Source organism: Myodes glareolus, chromosome 5, assembly GCF_982192425.1.
Source record: "Myodes glareolus chromosome 5, mMyoGla1.1, whole genome shotgun sequence".
In the NCBI taxonomy this organism is placed as follows: Eukaryota; Metazoa; Chordata; class Mammalia; order Rodentia; family Cricetidae; genus Myodes; species Myodes glareolus.
Window position 1 is genome coordinate 33,214,032 of NC_142030.1, and position 21,564 is coordinate 33,235,595.

The 21,564-nt window shown below is 46.8% G+C and overlaps 1 protein-coding gene across 2 annotated transcripts in view; it reads left to right on the top strand.

The window, feature by feature from the left end:
- Colq (collagen like tail subunit of asymmetric acetylcholinesterase) overlaps positions 1 to 21,564 on the top strand; it is a 62,888-nt gene that overhangs the window by 26,433 nt on the left and 14,891 nt on the right. Inside the window, exons 2-11 of one of the 2 annotated variants that reach the window (XM_048421563.3) lie at positions 6,028 to 6,140; positions 6,720 to 6,818; positions 9,961 to 10,005; positions 10,328 to 10,354; positions 11,877 to 11,948; positions 14,147 to 14,209; positions 14,614 to 14,640; positions 15,250 to 15,294; positions 15,464 to 15,499; positions 19,923 to 20,003. In XM_048421563.3, the coding sequence (XP_048277520.3) occupies positions 6,028 to 6,140; positions 6,720 to 6,818; positions 9,961 to 10,005; positions 10,328 to 10,354; positions 11,877 to 11,948; positions 14,147 to 14,209; positions 14,614 to 14,640; positions 15,250 to 15,294; positions 15,464 to 15,499; positions 19,923 to 20,003 (608 nt within the window). The remainder of the gene's footprint in view (positions 1 to 6,027; positions 6,141 to 6,719; positions 6,819 to 9,960; positions 10,006 to 10,327; positions 10,355 to 11,876; positions 11,949 to 14,146; positions 14,210 to 14,613; positions 14,641 to 15,249; positions 15,295 to 15,463; positions 15,500 to 19,922; positions 20,004 to 21,564) is intronic. The other variant, XM_085687828.2, reaches the window with a different exon arrangement.

Here is a 21,564-nt window from a genome sequence, read left to right on the forward strand (position 1 = left end):
GGCAGGAGAATTATGGTAAGTTGAAATCCTAAACTACACGGTAGGTCCTAGGATAGCTTGGGTTGTAGTTATCTCCAAAAAAGAAGATGAATAGGAGGAGGAAGAAGAGGGACAAGACGGGAACTGTGATAGTTCTTTTCCGGTTGCCGTGACCAAGGCAGCTTTTACAGGGGAGAGTATTTGATGGTCTCGCAGCTTCAGAGGGTTAGCTTCATGACGGCAGAGTGAGGTCATGGTGGCAGGAACAGCTGAGAACTCGCATGTATTTGGGAAAACAACTGACAGAGAGAACACACTGGGCATAGGGATAGTCTTTTGAAACTTCAAATCCTGCGCCCCATTGATACATCTCCAACAAAGTCACACCCCCTAGTCCTTCCCAAAGCAACCCAGCAGCTGGGGACCAAGTATTCAAACAGATGAGCCTCTGGGGGCCATTCTCCTTCACACCACCAAGAGGACTTTAACCATAACAGGGGACCCCGGGGGAGATGATGCGGGTGATATTGTTCAATTGTTGGGCCTCTAAACTGAGTGCTTTATGCCCTTGATGCTGCTTGGTCTGATGTCTTAGACCTAGTTCCCAGAGGAACTGAGCCCAAGCCTTCCCTATCCTCCTCCCCTCTTTGTGCTAGAAAAATCTCAGCTTTTAATACTCAGCTCAGATGCCACCTCTTGCGGGAAGCCTTTCTACCTACTTGCTTCATTCCCTCTCCATCAACTATCTCTTCCTCCTGTTAATCCCTCCAGACACCCCTAGCCCTATATTCCATTCTCTCACCCTAGAAAAGCTACCCAAAGCCTGATACAAAGCTTTCTGCACCAGAAATGCCCAAAGCCCTGGCTCAGATCCTCCCGACTGAGTCCAAAGTAGCTTATGCGACACCCACTTTACAGGTGGATGAGCTGAGACTCTGAACAAAGACATCGTCCTCAGGCACACACAGCTGTTAAGTGTGGACTTAAGCCATGTTTGCCTGATAGCAGGACTGGTTTCTGAGACACACGTTTCTGGGGCCGGAAATCAAGTCTAGTCATGGTACATCCACACACTTGGTCCTCTCTCCATACTCCAGTGAATGATGCAGACCATGGATGGACCTAGTCACTGTCTTTACACTTGATGGTACAATGCCGGGGTCAGCAGACTATACAACCTGGGGGCCAAATCAGCATACCTCTCATTTTTTTATAAATAAAGTTTTATTAGAACCTTGTCAAACTCATATATTCAGATATTGCCCACGACTGCTTTTGTGTTTAATGGCAAAGTTCTTTGCCACAGGGACAATGTCTGCCAGGAATCCTAAGATATTTAATACTGGCTGTTTATAGGAGAGGTCTGCTAATCTTGTTATAAATCTCATTGCTAAGTTGCTTAAACCAGTGCTTTTACTAAGAACCAATACGCTTATCTTTTATGATTTGGAATATTGTATATGTTCATGCTTTGGGTATACAGTATCAGGTATATTTCAGTGTGTATCTGGCATGTACCACTTTATTATTTTATAGACAATATTACAATAAAAGGTTTAAGACTTGGGGTGTAGCTCAGTGGTAGAACACATGCTTAGCACGCCTAAGGTCCTGGGTTCAACCCTCATGGTCCTTGGAAATATACACACATATATATATATATGTATACACACATATTTACACATGTAGAAGACTATATATATATATATATATATATAAAATACACACACATATACATGTATGATATATCTAGGGTTTGTGCTTTGTGGTTTTGAGTGTGACTTTATTGACAACACCTTGCCAGATAGCAAACACTGAGCAACACAGGTCTTCCCTGAAGCAGAAGAGGGCAGAGTCTCCTTGGATGCTCTGTGGTGTCCGACTCCAATGCATGCCAGAGCGGTAGCAATGAGGTAGCTTTGAGCCAAATGAAAAGCGGCTTGGCTGACAGACTGTGCTGTTTCCTCCTAGTGGTGCGTGAGGTGATCAGTGCCCCAAGCTCCCGAACGCCTATCCTGCCCTAGGCAGAGGGTACTGTGTCTCTGTGGTTCACCCACAGAAGCATCAGTGAGGAGCTACGATAGGGCTGCTTACCCATTCCTGCTGTCTGGAGCTCAGGACTAGCCCCAAAAAGCCTGGCATCTGGGGAAGAAACAGCATCAAAGCAGGGATTGGCTGACTCCTAGCACAAATGCCAAACAAGCCAGGCGTGGACAGCGTGGGGGCGTGACAAATCTCAGCCTGTCTCTAGCTTGTGTTCCCCAGCCAGTCTGCCTTGGGCCTTGCCCCACGATGACGGGCCCATTATTCAGCTTCACGCATCTCCTCACCATTTCAGGACTACTCTGTCACTCAGCTGGCTACTTGAGTAAGTGTGTGCGTGCGCATGCGAGCATGTGTTAGAGAGGGAGGAGGGAGAGGGAGAGGGATGGAGAGAGAATATGTGCATGCATTTTTTTTTAAAGACTTGTATATTAGGCTTGTCCTGGGAGCATTAGCAGATTTTAAATTAGAAACTCCTCAGCCAGTGTTAGAATTGCAATGTGAAGGGGTGTGATGGAGTTAATGGGGCCTTGTATACATGCCTATGTGTGTGAATTTGTTTGTTGTCCCTCTGGTGACCTTGACTCCAGGGTGGCTGGCAGCTGCTGTCCCCTTTGACTTTGAGTTTGACTTTGAAGTAAAACCATGTTCTGTAGTCCGTGTGTTCATCCCCTGCCCCCACCCCATTAAGTGACTGGGAGGCTCGCCATCATTCCAGGCCAACTGGCTTGGATGATGTGACTCAAAGGCTCAGCGCCACCAAAACGCCAAATCGCTTTCTTGGCAGGTGTGTCCTCACCTGCTGCCCAGACCCACTCTGGTGCAAACCCCCACCATGGCCTTTCAAAGAACTTCAAAGTGCTTTCACCTTTAGGATCAGAATTTGTTTTTCAAAGGCGGTATGGTCTGTGCTTGGGGCTAAGGGAAAGCATGGGGAGTCAGGCTTCTCTGGGATATGTGAATTGTAGACAACTTTGGGCAAATCACAGCTAGCTACTGTGTGGATGTCACTGCTGCTGGGCCTCCCAGACTACCACTGATTCAGCCAGTGACGCCATGGAACGTGCCCCTTTCACCTCTCCTTTTCTGGTGCTTCCTTCTAACACTGCTCCCACGGGTGGGAAAGAAGTAAAAACTCAACAGGCTACTACCACATGCCAGGGCAGGTACAGAACGCCAGCATATGGTTGCACTTGGCATTTTCCAACCTGCTGAGGCAGGAGGTCATCTTTTTTCATAGCTGCTTCCTTTGGCAGCTTTTAGTGACATGCTGGCTTCCCCTGAGGGATGCTGTTTGGTATAGGAGGTTGAAATCGGAACGGCTGTCTTGGTGGCCTTGCCTGGTGGCCTGGGCTTGTCTTGCATGTAGGAAAATGAGGATAGACCTAGTGGTGATCCTGGGGTCACACTTGCCTTAAAAACTGCCTGTGGAGGCAGTATATGCCAAACTCTTGAGGGTACAAATAAAGAAACTTGAGTCCTCGGGATGAGGAAGTGAGTTGTACCATATTACAAGGCCATGTGCCCTCCAGACTCACACTCTTCGATGCAAGTTCCTGTATTTGCAAAAGTCCATTGGTGTAGATCACTTTCCAAGAATAGAACTCAGTTTCTCAAGACAAAGCATGGAAAAGGATCCTTTCCAATGGAAAAAAAAAAAAAAAAAAAAAACACTTGCCAAAAACCTTCATTAGACAGTTACCTCTACTTTGGCAGTGCAATACACACAAACAACATGGCACTGGTGTCTTTAAGTGAGGGCCAGTAGTCCTGGAGTCCTTTGATTGTTGACATTGCTAAGGCAGCTGCCTGGGGCTGAGCCATGCTCATGGTGCACCAGGCCACAGCAGGCACCGTGCACTGCACACAAGTCAGTTTCTATTACAATAGAGCCTTCTGGGGCTCTTCCAGGCTGCTCCCTGAGCTTAAGGACTATTCCAGCAGAGACAGCACAGGCCTGGGAGAGACCCATGGGCCACTCAGCACCAAAATAGATACTTGAAGCCCTGGCTTAGCTGATGGGGAAAGTGAATGGGGGTGGGGGCACTGCTTCTAAACTCATCCACCTGATGGAAATACTCAGCGCTGGAATGAGCTGTAAATAAACCAGACTGTTTATTTACAGCTCCTGGAGGTGGGAGAGGGGCAGAAATCGAAGCCCTCCACCTGCTGGGATGAAGTAGGTCAAGGGGAGAATGGGGAGGGGTGGGGTAGGGTAAAAGGCAGATGCTCCGGCAGCAAAAGCAGCCGATAATTTATGTTCACTGAAGATGTCTCCAGTTTCCAGGAAGAAGCGAGAGGAGTGATTGCCCTGAGAGACCCAAGATCTTTCATTGGGGCAGCTCCCAGGGTGTTGGACGGGCCACACTGGAGACCATAAATGGGCTGGAAAATCAATGGTGATGGTGCAAATTAGGCACATGACCCGCCAGGCTGCAGTCTTAGACCTGTCTACTGAGGCAAAGGGAGACAAAAGGAAACTAGGTCCGGAGGGGACTCTATCAGGCTTCAGAGGCTAGTGTGTACCGTACCTGCCACCATCTTGGCTAGCCCAGGTGACAGGGAGAAGCTGAAACTGTCTACTCCTGACTTTGTGTCACTGGAAAAGAGCTGTGAGAATGTTTGAAAACATAGCTAGCATTTTCCACCAAGAAAGAGGACAGTGGGGACTGGAGAGATGGCTCTGTGGCTAAGAGTGCTAGTTGCGCTTCCAGATGACCAGGGTTCAATGGCACATAATTCCATAACCTTCAACCTCAGACAGCGTTAGTCTGTGACCCTGATGGAACAGTGCAAAAGTCATGACCAAACACAGGAAAAAGCCAAGACTCTCCCACCCCGAAGTGATCATTCTTATTCCTGTACCTCATCAGCCTTTGTTCTGTTTCATTCCTTCTTCTCCCAGAGAAGAACCAAGCCAGTTGATCGCAGAACAGCCCATTCTACTCGGCAGCAGCTGCTCCAAAGCAAAGTCAGATTTTGCATCTCAGTCTCCTCCACAAATCTGCAAGGAGCCAGAATCCCAGAATAAGTTTCTCTTTGTGCTTGCTGGTTCTTCCTGTGTGCCCTCTCTTCTTGCCACGAACCAACAAACCCAATTTGGTTCTTCCTTGGCTGTGTTCCCACTAGTCTTTGGTTGGAAGATATTGATATGGTGGTCTCAAGTGGTCTTATGGGAAGCCCCTGCCTCCTTCCTGGGTCCCAGTCTTAATTTTTAACCTATCTGAAGTCAGAGTTCAAAAGAGCGAGCTCTCGAAATAGCTTGCCTGTGCTCAAGTATAGGTTCCACTGCCGACTCGCTGTTTGACCTTAAGCAAATTGACTCACTTCCTGGTTAGCTGGTCAGTAAAGAAGGAACAGCAATGGTAGTGCTGGTTAGCTTAGCGCAGGGTTGCTATGAAGGTTTGGCATGCCTGTATACATGAACCACACAAATGGTGCCTCCTCACATGTAGTCAGTATTGATCACTAATTGTTAATTCGGCAACCGTTTACCGAAGTCTGATGTCTACCAATACAATGTTAGACCCTGGGGATAGAAACTGGCCGTTGTCCCCCTCCCAGGGAGCACATTTGGGAGGAAGAAGGGAACAGTTTTGTTCTGTGGAGAAGCACAAACATAGGGACGAACCCAGAGAAAAGCACAGTAAGGCCCTGAAATTCGGCCCGCGAGTGAAGGAAAGCTTTCTAGAGATAAGATTCAGCATGGAGCTCAGCTCTGAGATGCACGGAGAGGCCCACCTGGTCTTGTTCTGAGAGGTCAGGTATCCGAACAAGAGAAGGAGGTAGAGTTCCAGGAAAACTAGGAACTGAACAACATGCCCTTTCTGCTGCTACGAACATTCTACTTTGCCTGCCTTTCTATTGGTAAATCCCTAGACATGGAATCCCTGAGCTGGAGTGTATGTCTACATCCTGTTCTATTAGAAAACACCAAGCATTTTCCCAAAGAAGATCTCAGCCTTCATTCCCCCATGCTAAAAAGTAGCAGTTTTCTCTGAACAGCCCTGCCTGGCCTGGATCAGAAGAAAAGGGGCAGCCACAAAGCATGCTGCCTCCTGACCCCTCCGCCGCCCCCACTGTTCCCACCACCCTTCTTCAGAGGCAGCAGGAGCCTGGTGAGTGTTCTGCACTTCGGTGAGTAAAAATCTCCAGACTTCCCCATGCCATCCCATACAAGACTCAACATGGCCATCTCTGAAGCTCATTTGACAGAGGCAGCTCTACCTTCCCTCAGGGACCACGGCCCAGAGTGGGTGGGCACTGTGCCAGTTGTGCCAATTTTGCCACATATTTGTCCCCTGTCATCTTAAATATGTGAAGGAGGGAGCTTTTCTCTCTGGGAGTTAGATGTAGCAAAATGCCTCATCTTTTTGAAAACACTTAGCTTCCAAGTTCCCATCAGCTGTTCATTTCCTTCTTTTAATCAAGTATTTATGAAATCCTTATGGTGGGAAAAGGGAAGGCTAACATGGGATATGGAGGCTAAACATGAAGAAGCGGGGTAGACAGAGGTTAGAGAATAGGTATCAAAATGCAGTTAGATGTAAGGCATTAGGACAACTACAGTCTGTAGCAACTTATTTTTTAGGGAAAAAGAGCACAGGGGCTCCCACTACATAGAAAATGAGCAGGATCGAGTCCAGGAGGCATCTCTTTCATTGGTCTGACCTCTAACCTATTGCTTTGCTCTGAAGCTTCTCTCTCCAGACATGGAGAATCTTCTGGAACTTGAGGCCTCACCATCACCCTGCATTCAAGGCTCACTCGGCTCTCCTGGGCCCCCTGGTCCCCAGGTGGGTGCATCTTTCCAGGCCCCCTCCTGTGTCTTCCCGCAGACAAAGAATCCCAGTGGGCAGAGCCTCGTAGCTCCTGCCCCTATGATGTACTGCCCGGCTGGTCTCTCTTCTGTAGCATCTCACATGGGATGCTGCCCATATGGTAGTGACTGCTACTGTCACTATCGCCAAATACAGATGTGACCGTCTTCTCCACTCTTGGACCTAGAGGTGCTCTGCTCAGTGCAGGAAAATGGCAGTCAGAGGAACCTGTTGCCTGAGTTTTCTGGGCTCTGGACTGCTACAAGCAGCCCCCACCCAAAGTAAAAGAGGAGAGCAAGGAACAAGCCTGATGCTAGAGAAAGAACTTTCTAGACAAAATGGAATGTACTCCGAAGATCCTCATCCCAGGCTGGCCTGTTGCCATGAGAGTTTTTTTCAATGGCTCTGAGGCTCTGGGTTGTTCAAGGGAGGAGCATGTCGGTTCCTAGTACTGTTCTAGGCAGGAAGCATAGAAATCACTGTTTAGCTACTTGAACCTCTATGGCTTCCTAGCATTAGGGGACTAAAAGCTGAGCTTCCTGACCTGGAAGACAAAGTCCCATGAGTGCACCCTGACTTCGACTGCTCCATCAGCTCACACACCCTCCACCTTCGACTCAGCTACAGTGTCTGTCTCTCTTCTGTGTGCACACATTCATCAAGTTTGTCTCAGCCTCTGTCCGCACACTGAGGGCCCTGTTGCTCCTCCTGGAGCTTCTATAGTTCTTCCTAGTCACTCAGAGGTTGGCTTTCATGCTACCCCCTCTAGAGACACCTTTATCAGTCAAACATAGTGACACACAGCTCTAATCAGCATCAGAGGAGATTGAGGCCAGGGAATTACCATGAGTTTGAGACCAGACTGAACTAAATAGTGAGTTCCAAGGCTGCCTGAGCTACAGAATGAAACCATATCTCAGGAGGTGGGAGGGAGGGAAGAAGAGGGTGGAGAGGAGAATTTTTTTTCTATTACCAAGTCTAAAACTATGGCATTGCATCCAGCCCCGTCTGGTTTTCTAATTATTGTTTTATTCTCTATGGCTGTTTCCGGCTATCAGGGCAGAGCTAAGGAGTCTACAGACAGCAGAGGTGACTCTCTAAGCCTAAGAGAATTATTCTCTGACTTTGAAGAGAAGTTACTGATTCCGTGTCTACAGAGACAGGGGCATTGTTCACCCCACTTCCCAGTCTACCCTGCCTGTGGGCTATAGCTAGCCTGTTCTCCATAATCATTTATTGACCCAGGTATAATGATAGGCTTGTAACCCCAGCACTTGTGAGGCTGAGGCAGGAGGATCCTGAACTTAAGACTAGCTTAGGCTACATAGTAAGAGACCCTGCTTCAAAAGCAAGACAAACAAAGAAGCAAACAATTAAAGCATTTGAAGAATGTTCTAATGAAAATGACTTTGAACTCAGAGGACAGAGGCCATCATCAAGGTGCTGGGAAGTCTGCAGGAAGGCCAGGCGAGAGTCCTTTAAGGTGGACTCCATCTCCCATCTTCAGTGCTCTTCTCTGATGGGTCTTGATGGTCTTGATGCCCATGAGAACCAACAGAGCATGTGGAAGGGGGACCTCTGCTCACCTCAGAACAGCAGCTCCAGTCAGCCACACTAATGCATCTCTGAGCTGCACAAGCTCTTGGGGGTCACATGGAGACTCTGCTGCCTACCCACGGAGTCTGTGCAGCCTCTCTCCTTCCCTGAGACCAGTGAGTGCTGTTGCTATTAAAAGTGAGCCATCTAAGCCTGAAACTGGTTAGAAATGCAATCTCACGAGGTGTTGGCTTAGGCCTGTAATCCCAGTACTTGGCATGTGGAAGCAGGAAGATTACTTTGAGTTTGAAGCCAGCCTGAGCTACACTGTAGCAGGCCAGCTAGAGTAAGACTTCCATCACAGGAAGGGAGGGAGGGAGGGAGGGAGGGGAACCTTACACCCTGTCTGTTACCCTTCATTCAATCAGAATCTGCATTTGTTTGGTGGGTGCCAAGCTCAATGATCTTGTAAAATAGCTTTAATCATTTTAAGAAATAAAAGGCTTGGAAGGATGAGGAGAATACAATTAAAGCAACTTCCCAACTCCATTCCCAGAAGAGAAGGCAGATAGACCAATGGTGGAGTCTCCCGTCTCCACATGATGACCCTGGAGAAGTTCAAACATTCCTAGTGTTCACTTTCTCACCAGTTCCCACTGCCCAGACAGTCACTAGTTTGCTCTGGGTGTGGAGTGAGTTTTGTGATTTTTCAATGCTGCTGGGGAAATTGTAATGTGCTGACAAATTTCTAGAAACCACACTTCCAACCGGCTTTCACGAATGTTGTTCACTTGCAAGTAAAGAGATTTGAGGTGGGTTTCTCTCTGCCATCCCCAGGAATTTGGAAAACAGTCATTAACTGAGCCTTCCACAGATGCATGAGCAGAAAACAGCTGCTTCTGACTGTGGGTGTGCAAAACACTGGTGTTTTTACAGTCGCTGACTGGAGCCACCTCTCTCCCATGGCTGTCAGTGAACACAAACATGCTCCTTATATTAATGAAAGTGGGGGAAGAGGATTATTCAGAGCCTGAAGCCCACAGGTCATTTGAGGAATGCTTTGCTTCTTCTTTCTCTTTTTTGTTTATATTATTTTTGTTTTTTGTTTTTGTTTTGTTTGCAAGATGTGATCCCAGGGGTCCAGACTGGCCGTGAACTTGCTTGTGCAGCCAAGGCTGGCCTTGTGCTCCCAATTCTCCTGCCACGCTCCTCCCTCCCTGGGGATGGTTCTTTGTGCTGGTGTAGCCAAGGCAGGGAAAGATCCCAAGGCTGAGGGGCAGCAGTCTCAGCAGAGACTTAGCAGTCTCAGTCTCTGTTGTTGATCTTATCAAGCACTGAAGGATTCGCAGGCTGGCAACTATGGTGCTTGAAACAGTGCTGAGAAATGTCAGGAAGAAGAGAAACAGAGAGCAGAGCAGCAACCTAGGATGAAAGGTTCCTGCAGGAGTGCCTGGGACCCCCACATGCTGAGTCCGACTGCTCTGAACAGGCCTAGGTCCACAGACCCCTACCACAAACCCTCCCCTGCCGCCCCGCTGTGGTTGGGTGTGTGCTTTCTTCACGTCTTATCTCAATTGTGTAGGGTCCGCCTGGGCTTCCTGGGAAGACAGGACCAAAGGGAGAGAAGGTAGGAGCCTCTGCTTCTTCAGCCCCACCTCACCTTAATAGCTACAGCTTGCTTTCTGGGGGTACCGCTGAGAATGTTCTGGTTGAAATACCAAAATGTGTGCTCATTCTGTCTTAGCCGATGAGGAGGGCTCCCTGATGAATGCAGCTATAGTAGGGGTGCTATCGGTGTGTCCTGCTTTGGGTCACTGGCATGGCAGGTGTGATATAACTGGTCACGTGACCAGCTGACTGACTGAGCCACAGCCACACCCTACTAAGCATTTGGATTCCAGAACACCACTTCCAAACAACCTTTGTTTATCTGTCTTCTCTATGCACAGGGGGATCTTGGCCGCCCGGGAAGGAAGGTATGACCCATGCTGCTCTGTCGGGCAACTGTGCTGCATGTGTGTGTGCGCGTGTTCAGTGGCCATCAGTACCTGTTGGAGTGCTGGTGCTGCCATCCCTCTGATGGTAATACGCTTGCCATTTCTGTGGCCTGTAGCTGCCAGGCACCTGACAAATCTTCCAGAGGCTGCTGGGCCCGGCTGTGCTCCCCCAGCCTAAATGTTCTGCGTAGCAGAGAACTCTCCAAGCCCAAACAGTGGCCCCAAATGACCTCCACTGCCTGATTAAACTGGAAGAAAGTGCTTGAGCAGACACCATGAATGGCTTTGCTTTGGAAATTACCACGGCTCAGAGCGAACCAGCTACAGGCCATCACTAGAGTCAGAGTAAGAACCAGCAGGTGACGTCGCTGTCGTCAGTGGGTGCTGGCACTCAAGTTCTACTTTTGACTGTGATGGAAGGAAGAGCAAATCCAGGTGAAAAGATGCCAGTGGGTTTATTATTAACAGAAGCCATAACCAGACTTTTGCAAGGTAGAAAGAACAAGGGCAGCCACAGCCCAGCGGCTGTGTCGAATGCTGACCTGAAGAGAACCCTGTGGTGGGCTTATGGTATGCACAGATGCATCAAGTCTGCCATGGGCCTGGAAAGCAAAAGTAGAGTGTAAGCACCAACATCTGGCATCTCTGAGCTCTTGACTGAACCTTTTGTATCCTTAGCTAACGGAAGTGAGCCGCTGAGTGGGAGGTCAAGGCAGACCCCTTAGTCTATGCTCTCACCCTCTTTCACAAGGGTTTCTCCTCTACAACCCTTAACAGAGGTGGGGCTCTCTGGAGGCAGAGACACATACAAGTGGATAAATTATGAAGGGAGAACTGTCAGGAGAAACTTGTAAAGAGGAGAGAACGGTCATGAAGGACCGTGGTCAAAGAGGAAGTCCAACTCCAATGTTGGAACGTGGGGGTATGGATTGCCTGTCTGTTGGTCCTTCCTTGAGACCGTGATGGTAAGAGCCCTGGGTTATCAGCTGTAGGAAGGAAGGTTCATCAGTGACTGGCCAGCTCTAGAGCCCCAAAGTGGTTCAAGGTTTCAGGCTTTGATAGACGCCAACAAGGGTAGCCATGGAGTGATGGCACATCCAGCAGGCCACATGCCTATGAGGAAGTCCCAACAGTGTCGCTACTGCTTCCCACACAGTCCCAGCTCACATCATAGGACAGCCTTGTGGAGACTCCACAGGAAGCAAGGGCCAGTGATACAGCGAATAGTGGTGACGAAATGAAAAAACCAAGAAGTTTAGAATTCTTCTGCCCACTGCTCTATCTTAAGTAGAATAGAACCTCGTTGGATAATAAAATGTGAGACCAAAAATCTAACTCATAACTGTTTGCTGTGGCTTTTTCGGGGCCTCGTTCTTTGTAGGGTAGGGATGAAGGCACAGGGCCGCAATTAGTGGCCTCATCCTTTTATCAGGACCTCAAATGTTCTTGGCTCGAGGGAAGCACACCGAAGTGTCTTGACTTTTGTTCTTGGTCTTTGAAGGGTAGACCTGGACTCCCAGGTGTTCCTGGAATGCCCGGGCCCGTTGGCTGGCCAGGCCCTGAAGGACCCAGGGTAAGTGTCGTATGTGCTTGGGGCTCATGTAGTATCCGAACATAATGGGGATGGCCTGGTTCCTGGCCAACAGTCAAGTGTATCACTTCCTTGAGAGGGAGAATAGCTGGAAGACAGCTCCCAGCCAACAAGCATGTCTCCTTCCTGTGGCCTGCAGAGCCAGAGCCTGGTCAGTGCTGTGACTCTGCTTCTGTGGAGAAGCAGGAACTGTTCCCTTCCTTCCCATGAGTCCCATTCTCCTTTTGTCCTGAGAATTGGTGTGCTGGTCTTTGGTGTCTCTGAGATGACCCAAAGGGAACTTGGGTCTTGGAAGCTATCACCTGTCATGCTGACCTGGCAGGTGGAAAGCTGAAGAGAATTGCAGGCTGGAGGATGCAGAGCTACACTGAGCAAGGGGTCACTCCCCCTCAGAGATAGTATACAAGGCAAGCACACCCCTATCTTTCCTTGGTTTATGTTCTTGCTGCCCATCCCAGAATGCAGGGTACAGAGGCCATGACTTGGAAGCCAGGGCAAGGCCAGTGAATATCCTCTGTTGCTCTGCCTTCTTGGCTGTGCTGGTAATACAAAAGTCCCAAGGAGATTGATTTGTCTTTAAAGCCACTGTATCCTGGCTGCAAAGACAGCGAGCTGGCTCACAGTTGAGAGCACTTTCACTCTTGCAGAGGTTTGCGTTCAGTTCCCAACACTGTGGCTCCCAACCATCTGCCTGTAACTCCCATTCCAGGATCCGATGTCCTTTTCTGGTCTCTGTGGGGAGTAGGCATGCGGATGGTGCACACACATAAGTGGAGGCAACTTTCAATTCACTGTATGACCAGATATGGTGGCTCACACTTACAAACTCAGTACTCACCATGACTTAAGAGGCCAGCCTGGGCTACAAAGTAAGCTCCCGGTCAGTCTGAGCTCAGGCAAGAGCCTGCCTCAAACAAACAAAATTCCCACTGTAGAGAGTTAGGCTGTCTATCATGGTGGCCACACGTAGCTATGAAGCCCATGAGATGTGACTAATACAAACGAAGCACTGAAGGCTTCATTTTGACTGCCCAAGTTTTAATTTATAAAACTGTGCTCAGGGCTGGGGAGAAATCAGTCAGTGGAGGCGCTTGCCACCAAGCCTGGCAATCTGAGTTCCGTCCCTGGAACCTACATGATGGAAGAAAAAATCAACTCGGAGAAGTTGTCCTGTGACCTCCATATATGTGCTGTGGAACGCAAGCGTATGTGTGTGTGCGTGTGTGTGCACAACACATGCACACACAGACACAGAGAGTAAATAAGATGAAATTTTAAGATCTCATTATTTTACAATGACTATATGTTGAAGTGACAATTAGATTAAGTAAAAAGTAAAATACTTGCAAAGTTAATTTCAACTTGCTTTGTTTTACATTCAAGGTAATATATAAAGACATTTGAAATTCAGACTATACAGCCAGGCATAGTACATTTCCTATAATCCTAGCACTCAGGGGGGGAGGCAGAGGCATCCATTCAAGGTCATCTTCATGGCTAACTTTGAGGCTAGCCAGGGGTACATGAGACCCTGCCTCAAAACAAAACAAAACAAAACAAAACAAAACAAAACAAACAAACAAGCAAAAACCCTACAGATTAGTCTCCTCAGTCAGCATAGAGCTGTCTTTACTAATTAGAGGTGGTGTGCAGTTTTGTAGTATGAAGAATGCTTAGATCCAAATTTATTCTGAGGTGCAACAGAGCCCACCCTACATGTTAGCCACCTCCATCCCAAGTATGTATCTAAAAGCTGAATTTCCCTCTGCTTGGCTGCAAACTGAGGGCGAGAGTGTAATGAGATGTCTGAAAGGCCCTCCCTATGCAAAGAGCAAATCAGACAAAGAATTTATATGGTGGCAAGCCTATCTTCTGAGGCCCCCACGCTGTCTCCCATGCCCTCTCACAACCCTTTCCAGGAAAAGGTCAAGCATCACCATTTTCAGCTCCTTAGTGACCTGCACCACCTTGGGGGCTTTGTTCTCTAACTTAATCTCAGTGACCACAGAGAAAGGTGGAAAGTGGAGTCCTGGGAGGAGGCAGAGAGGCCTATGGGACCTCAAGTTTATCACCCAGCCCCAACACCCTGGTTCCATCCCAGCTTTGCCCACATCTCCCTGGTTCTGCTTCTCCAAGAAATATCACTGTGGGCCTTCTTTTCCATCTTCTAATTGTCACAGGGTGAAAAAGGTGACCTGGGTATGATGGGCTTGCCGGGGTCAAGAGGACCAATGGGCTCTAAGGTCAGTGAGTGGTGCAGATGGACATTCCCAGGCCTTCTCACCAAGACTGAGGAACAAGAGCTGTCTACAAAGATGGGGAGGGCAGGCCTGGGAAACTGTTACCCTGAGCTGGGGTGTCAGTCCTTCAGGAGACATCACACCCTGGGGTGCAGGGACACGGGGTTCCTGTTCCTCTTGTTCTCTTTAGCTATCAGGGTTTTGCCTCTAGTTTGGGCATTCAAGGGCTGAGAAAAGCCATGATGTTTCTAGGCCTGGTAGACACACATCTCCGTGCTTACTGCTGCAAGGTCCTTGAAACTCACAGGACGGTGTGGAGACATCAGTCACACATTCAGAAAGTCCTTCCTCTCTGACAGCACGCCCTGCTGTCTTGGAATGATTATAAACAGTGTGCTTTCTTTTAGGGCTTCCCTGGATCCAGAGGGGAAAAGGTCAGTCTTCGCCTCTCGTGGCATCCCAGATCCTAGTCTGGGCACAGCTCTGGAGTTGGTGGTGGGTGGAAGACATGCCCAGCTCTCTCTCCAGATACCAACTGCAGCCATCATTCCTGGCTATTCCTCTGTCCTTTATCATGTATGGACTGAAAAAGAAGTGCTGGCCTTCTGAGGCAGGGTAGTTCTGGTAAAGAGAACCTCCCAGTGAGATGCCTGCCCCGACAGGGAGCAGGGACAAATGACAGCAGGCGGGTAGGAGTTTAGTCTGTCAGCAGAGGGTTGCTGGAAGAAGGGGACTTGTCCTTAGGCCAGGTTTCTACCACACAGCTTTCTCATCTGCCAACAGGCACCTGCGGACGCATGTCCTGTGAGGTGAGAGGACACCTCTGAGACCCAGAACTTTCTATGAGTTTCTCTTTATTAACTAACATTAAGAGGTCTTAGGGGTCTAGACAGAAAGCATTTGCTGACAAGCCACCTATTATCTGAGCAAAACTGAGGGTGTTGGCCTCGGGAGTTTATCAGTTTGAAACGCCTCTGTCCCCACCCCTTACCCACAACACACTAGTGCAATATTAATTGACCCTCTCTTCGGTTTCCTCCTAGGGATCCAAAGGAGAAAGGGGTGACTTGGGTCCCAAAGGAGAAAAGGTAATGGCAAATCCCTACAAGTGATATGCTGCCATAGAAGCGGGAGCACCTGCTCCCCAGACCTGTGGACTGATGGGCAGCCATCTTGAAAATGGCTGACCCAATCTGTACACAGCCTCTTCCACGTGGCATTTTAGAACAGTGACGGCATTTATTGTTCTTTTCACAGGGTTTCCCTGGTTTTCCTGGAATGCTGGGGCAGAAAGTAAGTGTCTAGAAACAGAGATAACAGGCCTCAGGTCCTCCAAACATAGCAAAAGGAGCCCTCTCCTTGATCCTTCAGGCAAAAAAACTGATTTTAACTGTGGGAAGTTCTAGTTTGAGAAGCGGACCAGGTGTCTTACTCACCGGGGAAAGGGTAGCAGGGAGGTCTGAGACCAACCCCCAGTTTAGCGGGAAAGGCTATCACCCCCCCACACCATGGATAGAGGCCCCTCTTTGTTTCTCCTACCTCTTGTAGCTTAAAGATTTGAAAGTTGGAAGTCTTGTGAGGACCAACTCCAATCTCCTATCTGAGCCACAATGGTCAGGACCCCTCTTCTCTCTCAGATCCTGGAGCACAGAGGGATTTGTTTGATTTAGTTTCACTGCTGTCTAAACACTCAATACAGTCTTCGAGGGTGGCAAACACTGTTGGAGGGACATAGGATTTTAAATAGGTGACAATTATTTTATTTAAATAGTGACATATTAGTATCTCACTTGATACAGGCTTAATTTTAAAAGGAGACAGTTTTTGGGTGAGATTATTCAGTAAATAACCATGCAGTTATTATGTATTAATAAAACAAAAGTTGTGAAGGTGGCAGGACTGACAATTTTTGGGAAATGTTGCTTAGGTTTAGGATCTGGAGTAAGGTTGGGTGTTGGATAAGGGAAGATGTCATAGCATAAAAAGAGAGATGCATAAAAGACCATGCATAAATTTCCGTGTTAGAACAGCTCCTAACCTAATGTGGAAACGGTGGCTCCTTACACTGTAAAGCATGAGCCGTAGAAAACAGCCTCTGATATGCTAGTGCTGGGTCCTCAGCACAGTAAGTTCTGGTCATGCTGAGCAGCTCCTGAGCCAAGGTGAAAATCCTGGGTTCTCAAAATGGAAGGCATTGACCACATAAAACCACCCCTAAGCTGTCTTGGTTACTTTTCTATCGCTGTGATCAGATTCCATGACCAAGACAAGTTCCAAAAGAAGTGTTTCAGAAGCTTAAGTCCATAATAGGGGAGGAAAGGCATGGCATTGAATAGCTGAGAACTTCCATCCAGATCTACAAATACTACAGGGGGTGGGAGAGAGAAAGAAAGAAAAAGGGAGAGAGAGAGAGAGAGAGAGAGAGAGAGAGAGAGAATCTCTCACTGAACATGGCACAAGTCTTTCAAAACACTAAGCCCACTCCCAGTGACACACCTCCTCCAACAAAACCACACCTCCTAATCCTTCCCAAGCAGTCTCACCAAATGATGACCAAGCATTTAATTTTGTGAGCCTATGGGGGTCATTCTGGTTCAATCCGCCACAAAAGCTAACACAGTAATGCTGGGTCTTCATTTTGTAAGGCATTGCCATGGGAAATTGTCATCTTCACCCAGGTTACAACCTGAAATTCTTCAAATGTGCAAACAAGTGTTTGCTTAGTATTTTAAATTCTTTTTAAGCATCCACTTTAAAGAACTACTTCCTAAAGTGTTACATTTTATTGAGCGGTACCCAGCCATCAGCGCATGATGAGGTTCTTTCAGCCAGTATGCAAGTCACTGTGATTTATCCTTACCGTAACCTGCCAGATGCTCAGTTAAAGCAAACTTCAAAAGAGAAGTGAGTCCCTTAAGATATTTGGTCTAGGTTTTCATTTCCTGCAACAGTAACCATTAAAGACTCATAAATCTCTGTGAAATTAAATATGACAGTTTCTCTGGCTTCTGCACCATTTACTAGACTTGGCAACAAAAGAGCTGTCTTCCCCTTCCATGGCAGGCTGTTTTAAGACAGAGTTGATATGATAACCATAATTAGGTCTTAGGAGAGAAATTAGATCAAGAAATTACTGGCTGCCTCTAGTTGATAAAGAGAAGGGCCACACTTCCTTCTGATAATCTCTTTTTAAAAATTCATATATATATATATATATATATATATATATATATATATATATTTATGCTGTTGTTTTCTTCTAGACAAACAAGACATGCCCTGGGCCTCTTTAAACAGCCCAGGGAATTGGTGAAACATTGTCATGGCTCATTGACCCATTATACTCTCATTACTGAGAGAATCCTGAACACGGTAGAAGGACTACATGAACCTAAGGAAAATTCTTTCTCAAAGATTTATTTTTAATTATATATACTGTGTGTGTCTATGTGTAGGTATGTACACATAAATGCCAGTGTCCATGAAGGTTGGAGGCCTTGGATCCTCCTGTGTTACAGGGAGAGGGTCGCTAGTTTGTCCCGGCCGCCTGGCTAGCTTACACCTGAAATGACCACACAGAAACTGTATTAATTAAAACACTGCTTGGCCATTAGCTCTAACTTCTTATTGGCTAACTCTTACAAATGAGTTTAACCCATCTCCATTAATCTGTGTATCCCAATGAGCAGTGACTTACCGGAGATTCTAACTGGTGTCCAACTCCAGTGAAGGATCCATGGCTTCACTGACTCTGCCCTTCTTCCTCCCAGCATTCAGTTCTGTTTTCTCTGCCTACCTAAGTTCTACCCTATCAACTAGGCCAAGGCAGTTTCTTTATTCATTAACCAATGAAAGCAACACACAAACAGAAGGACCTCCTACACCACTCCTGAAGGTGGAAGTTTTCTGAGAATTCACAACTGCCTAGAGTTGCAGGCAGTGTGAACCACCTGATAAAGGTGCTAGGAACTGAACTTGGGCTCTCTGGACAACCAGTGAGCCTTCTCAACTGATGAGTGAGTTCGGGAAAGACAGGGTCATCCTGTTGCTGGGCTGAAAGGGAAGCTTGGGCTTGATCCTCACCACCTGTAGGTATCCACTGGAATTTTCTATTGTGTTAGAGATCCTGAAAAGGAGCCTGGGTGTCTGTTGCTGTCTCTGAGCAGCTAGGGAGGTCTGTCATGGGCACTGGCTACTGATAAGTAGAAACTCCCAGGTAGCAAATGCTACACTGGCCATGCTGGTGGTGCGGTTTGGGATGCAGGGCAAATTGCTTGAAATAGAAATAATGCTCCCATGGGTCCAGAATTCTCAGAAGCAGTAAGTGGGATAGGAATCCTATGCAGCAAACTAGCAAAACTAAGGAAAAGCTAAGATGGATGAAAAAAATGTATTTCTTTTTTGTGTGTGTTATACATGCCAAAGTACACATATGGAGGTCAAAGTTCAACTACTGGAAGTTGCTTCTCCATTTCTAGGTCTGTAGACTCAGCAGCAAGCACCTTTACCCACATAGCTATTTTGACAGTCTGAGAAATAAGTTTTGCAAAAGGTTGTCCTTGAACTATGAAAAAAATATTTTAAATTAGGAATATAATTTACATTATTTTTCGTATTTTAATAATATTTAAAAGATTTATTTATTAATTATGTATACAGTGTTCTGCCAGCATGCCAGAAGAGGGCACCAGACCTCATTATAGATGGTTGTGAGCGACCATGTGGTTGCTGGGAACTGAACTCAGGACTGGAAGAGCAGCCAGTGCCCTTCACTGCTGAGTCATTTCTCTGGCCCTCAATAATATTTTTATGGTGATTATTTAAACACATGCTTGACACATCTCTCCTCAGAGAAAGGGTTTTCTGAGCTGGGAACAGTGGTACACTTCTGTGACTCCAGCATGAGGGAGGCGCAGGCAAAAGAATCAAACTTCAGTTTTATCTTCAGTGACACAGAGAGGTAGAGGACAGCTCGGACTACAGGAGACCCTATCTCAAAAAGAGAGTTGTCTGAGTGGATAGAAGGGAGCTGGAACTCAAAATAATATCTACTAAAGTGTGGAGAACTGCTGGACAGAGTGGTACGCACCTTTTATTCCAGCACTTAGGAGGCAGAGGTAGTTGGATGTCTAAGAATTCTAGGCTAGCCTGGCCTACATATCAAATTTCAGGCCAGTCAGGGCAACATAGTGAGACCCCATTTCAAAAAATAAAAAAAAGAAGAAGGAAAAGAAAACTATATAATCCTAAATAAATCCTATAAAATACCAAACATTATAGTGGACAAGACTCTTCTCAAACATAAAAACAAAACAAAACAAAAATAACTCATATGTGTAAGTTTGCACTAAAACCAAAACACAGGAAATTATCATGCAAACTTTCAGCTAGGCAAGAAAGCCTCTTCCCAGCCTGTAGTGACCCAGGCACAGGTGTGACTGAAATGCAGAAGCCAGAACTGACCGCTGTGGATGGGGTTGTCTCTCTCATTTGACCACCAGAGCACCAACTGCATGCAGCAGTAAGTCACATCTTGGGGAGCACCTTCTTTCTTTCCTGTGTCCTGGATATGAGCTCAGGTCAGTCTCCCATGTTCCCAGGACAGTCTACCTGGAAGAGACTTCAGATGAAGACTAGCAGGCACTGGAGGCCAGGGATTAGAGTGACCAGCATAGACCTATCCACTCTTTCTCTTGCTTTGCTCTCTTCTCCCTAGGGTGAAATGGGTCCAAAGGGAGAGCCTGGGCTAGCAGGACACCGAGGCCCCACCGGGAGACCAGGAAAACGAGGCAAGCAGGTAAGGATTCCAGGGTTTACCCCACTGAGGGCACAACTTCTGGAGGTGTATGGAAAACCCTTCAGCAGTCAACTAGGGTCATCCTCAGCCTTGGATTCAGGCTTCCTTGGGGCTAGTGGACAGAGCAGTCTCACACTGACTGTCAGGCTTCTCCCAGCTAACCACGGTTCAAGGCTACAGGCTCCACTCAAGAGCAGAAGCAAGAGTGGCTGTAGTTCATAGGAATGCACATATCTTAACCAAGGTAACGGAATAGTCATTATGCAGGAAACCTGCTTTTTGACTCAGCATACTAGATATAAATTGAGTTCTAGAGAACAATGTATTCATGTCCTTGTGGTTAACAGGTCTTTTCACTACACAAACCCCTAATTTGGAAGTGATCCTCTTCATTGGGTTTGTTAAGAGCTTAGGGAAATTGTTTGCTCTGAGACCCCTTGTCAGCAGGGTAAGCCAGGTTATGAACTGGGAAAGGAAGAAGACAGACTCAATTTTCTGGACTGATTTTGAGACTGCACTAAGTGCCCACAGGAAAACTACAGAGGTGCCATTTACCTTTTGGTTTTGCTATTGTTTTTTGTTGTTTGTTTTAAGGAAGAATCTCACTATTTAAGCAAGATGACTTTGGTCTTACTGCATATGTATTATTATTTATTATTATTATTTATAATTATTAGCAGCAGCAGTTTGCTGTCTTTTTATTTATCATAGATACTTGAAACCCAGCTTTATTCAGGGACTGGGGCAGTGGCTCAGTGGGTAAAATGCTTCCTGTGTAAGCGTGAGGACTGTGTTGGTCCCCAGCATTCACGTGACAAAGCCAGTGTGGCAGCACACACCTGTATCCTAGCCCCAGGGAGGCAGAGTCCCAGCCGCTCCAGCTGAATCCATGACCTTGTCTTAAATAAGGTGGAGAGAAACTGAGGAAGATACCCGATGCTGACCTTTGGCCTCTGCTTGCACACCCACAAACACAAGACTATATGTAAATAACCTCAATTTTTGAAAATTAGTATTTATTAATATGTGTACTTATGTGTACTTTTTAATGTTAATGATTTTTAGTATGTTAAAAGAAAAATGTCATTTTGAGTATGGACATAAACATTTTAATTGTTTTTGTATATTATGGGGTACACTGTGATATATATATCACATATATACACATATACATACATTGTGGCGTGACTGAGTCAGGTCAATAGATACGTTCATCACTTCAGACATTTCCTATTTCTTTGTCATGAGAATATTTGAAATCTGTCCTGCTGGTTGGCTTCTCATCTCTGTTGGTGGTTAGGGTTTGATCCGGAATTCTCCCCATCCAGGACTCTTTCTTTCACTTTAAAAGTTGTGGATTCATTTATTGTTGTTGCTTTGAGTGAGAGTCTCATGTAGCCCAGGCTGGCCTCCAACTCTGACTGCTCCTGCTTCCGCCCCAGACATGCTGAGGTTGTGTGTAGTTCAGAAGTCTTTCTTCTCATATTTTAAATGATTTCTTTCATGTCCACTAAGTAGTTATTTTGTCCGTCACTTACAGCTTAAAAATCACAGTGTGTGC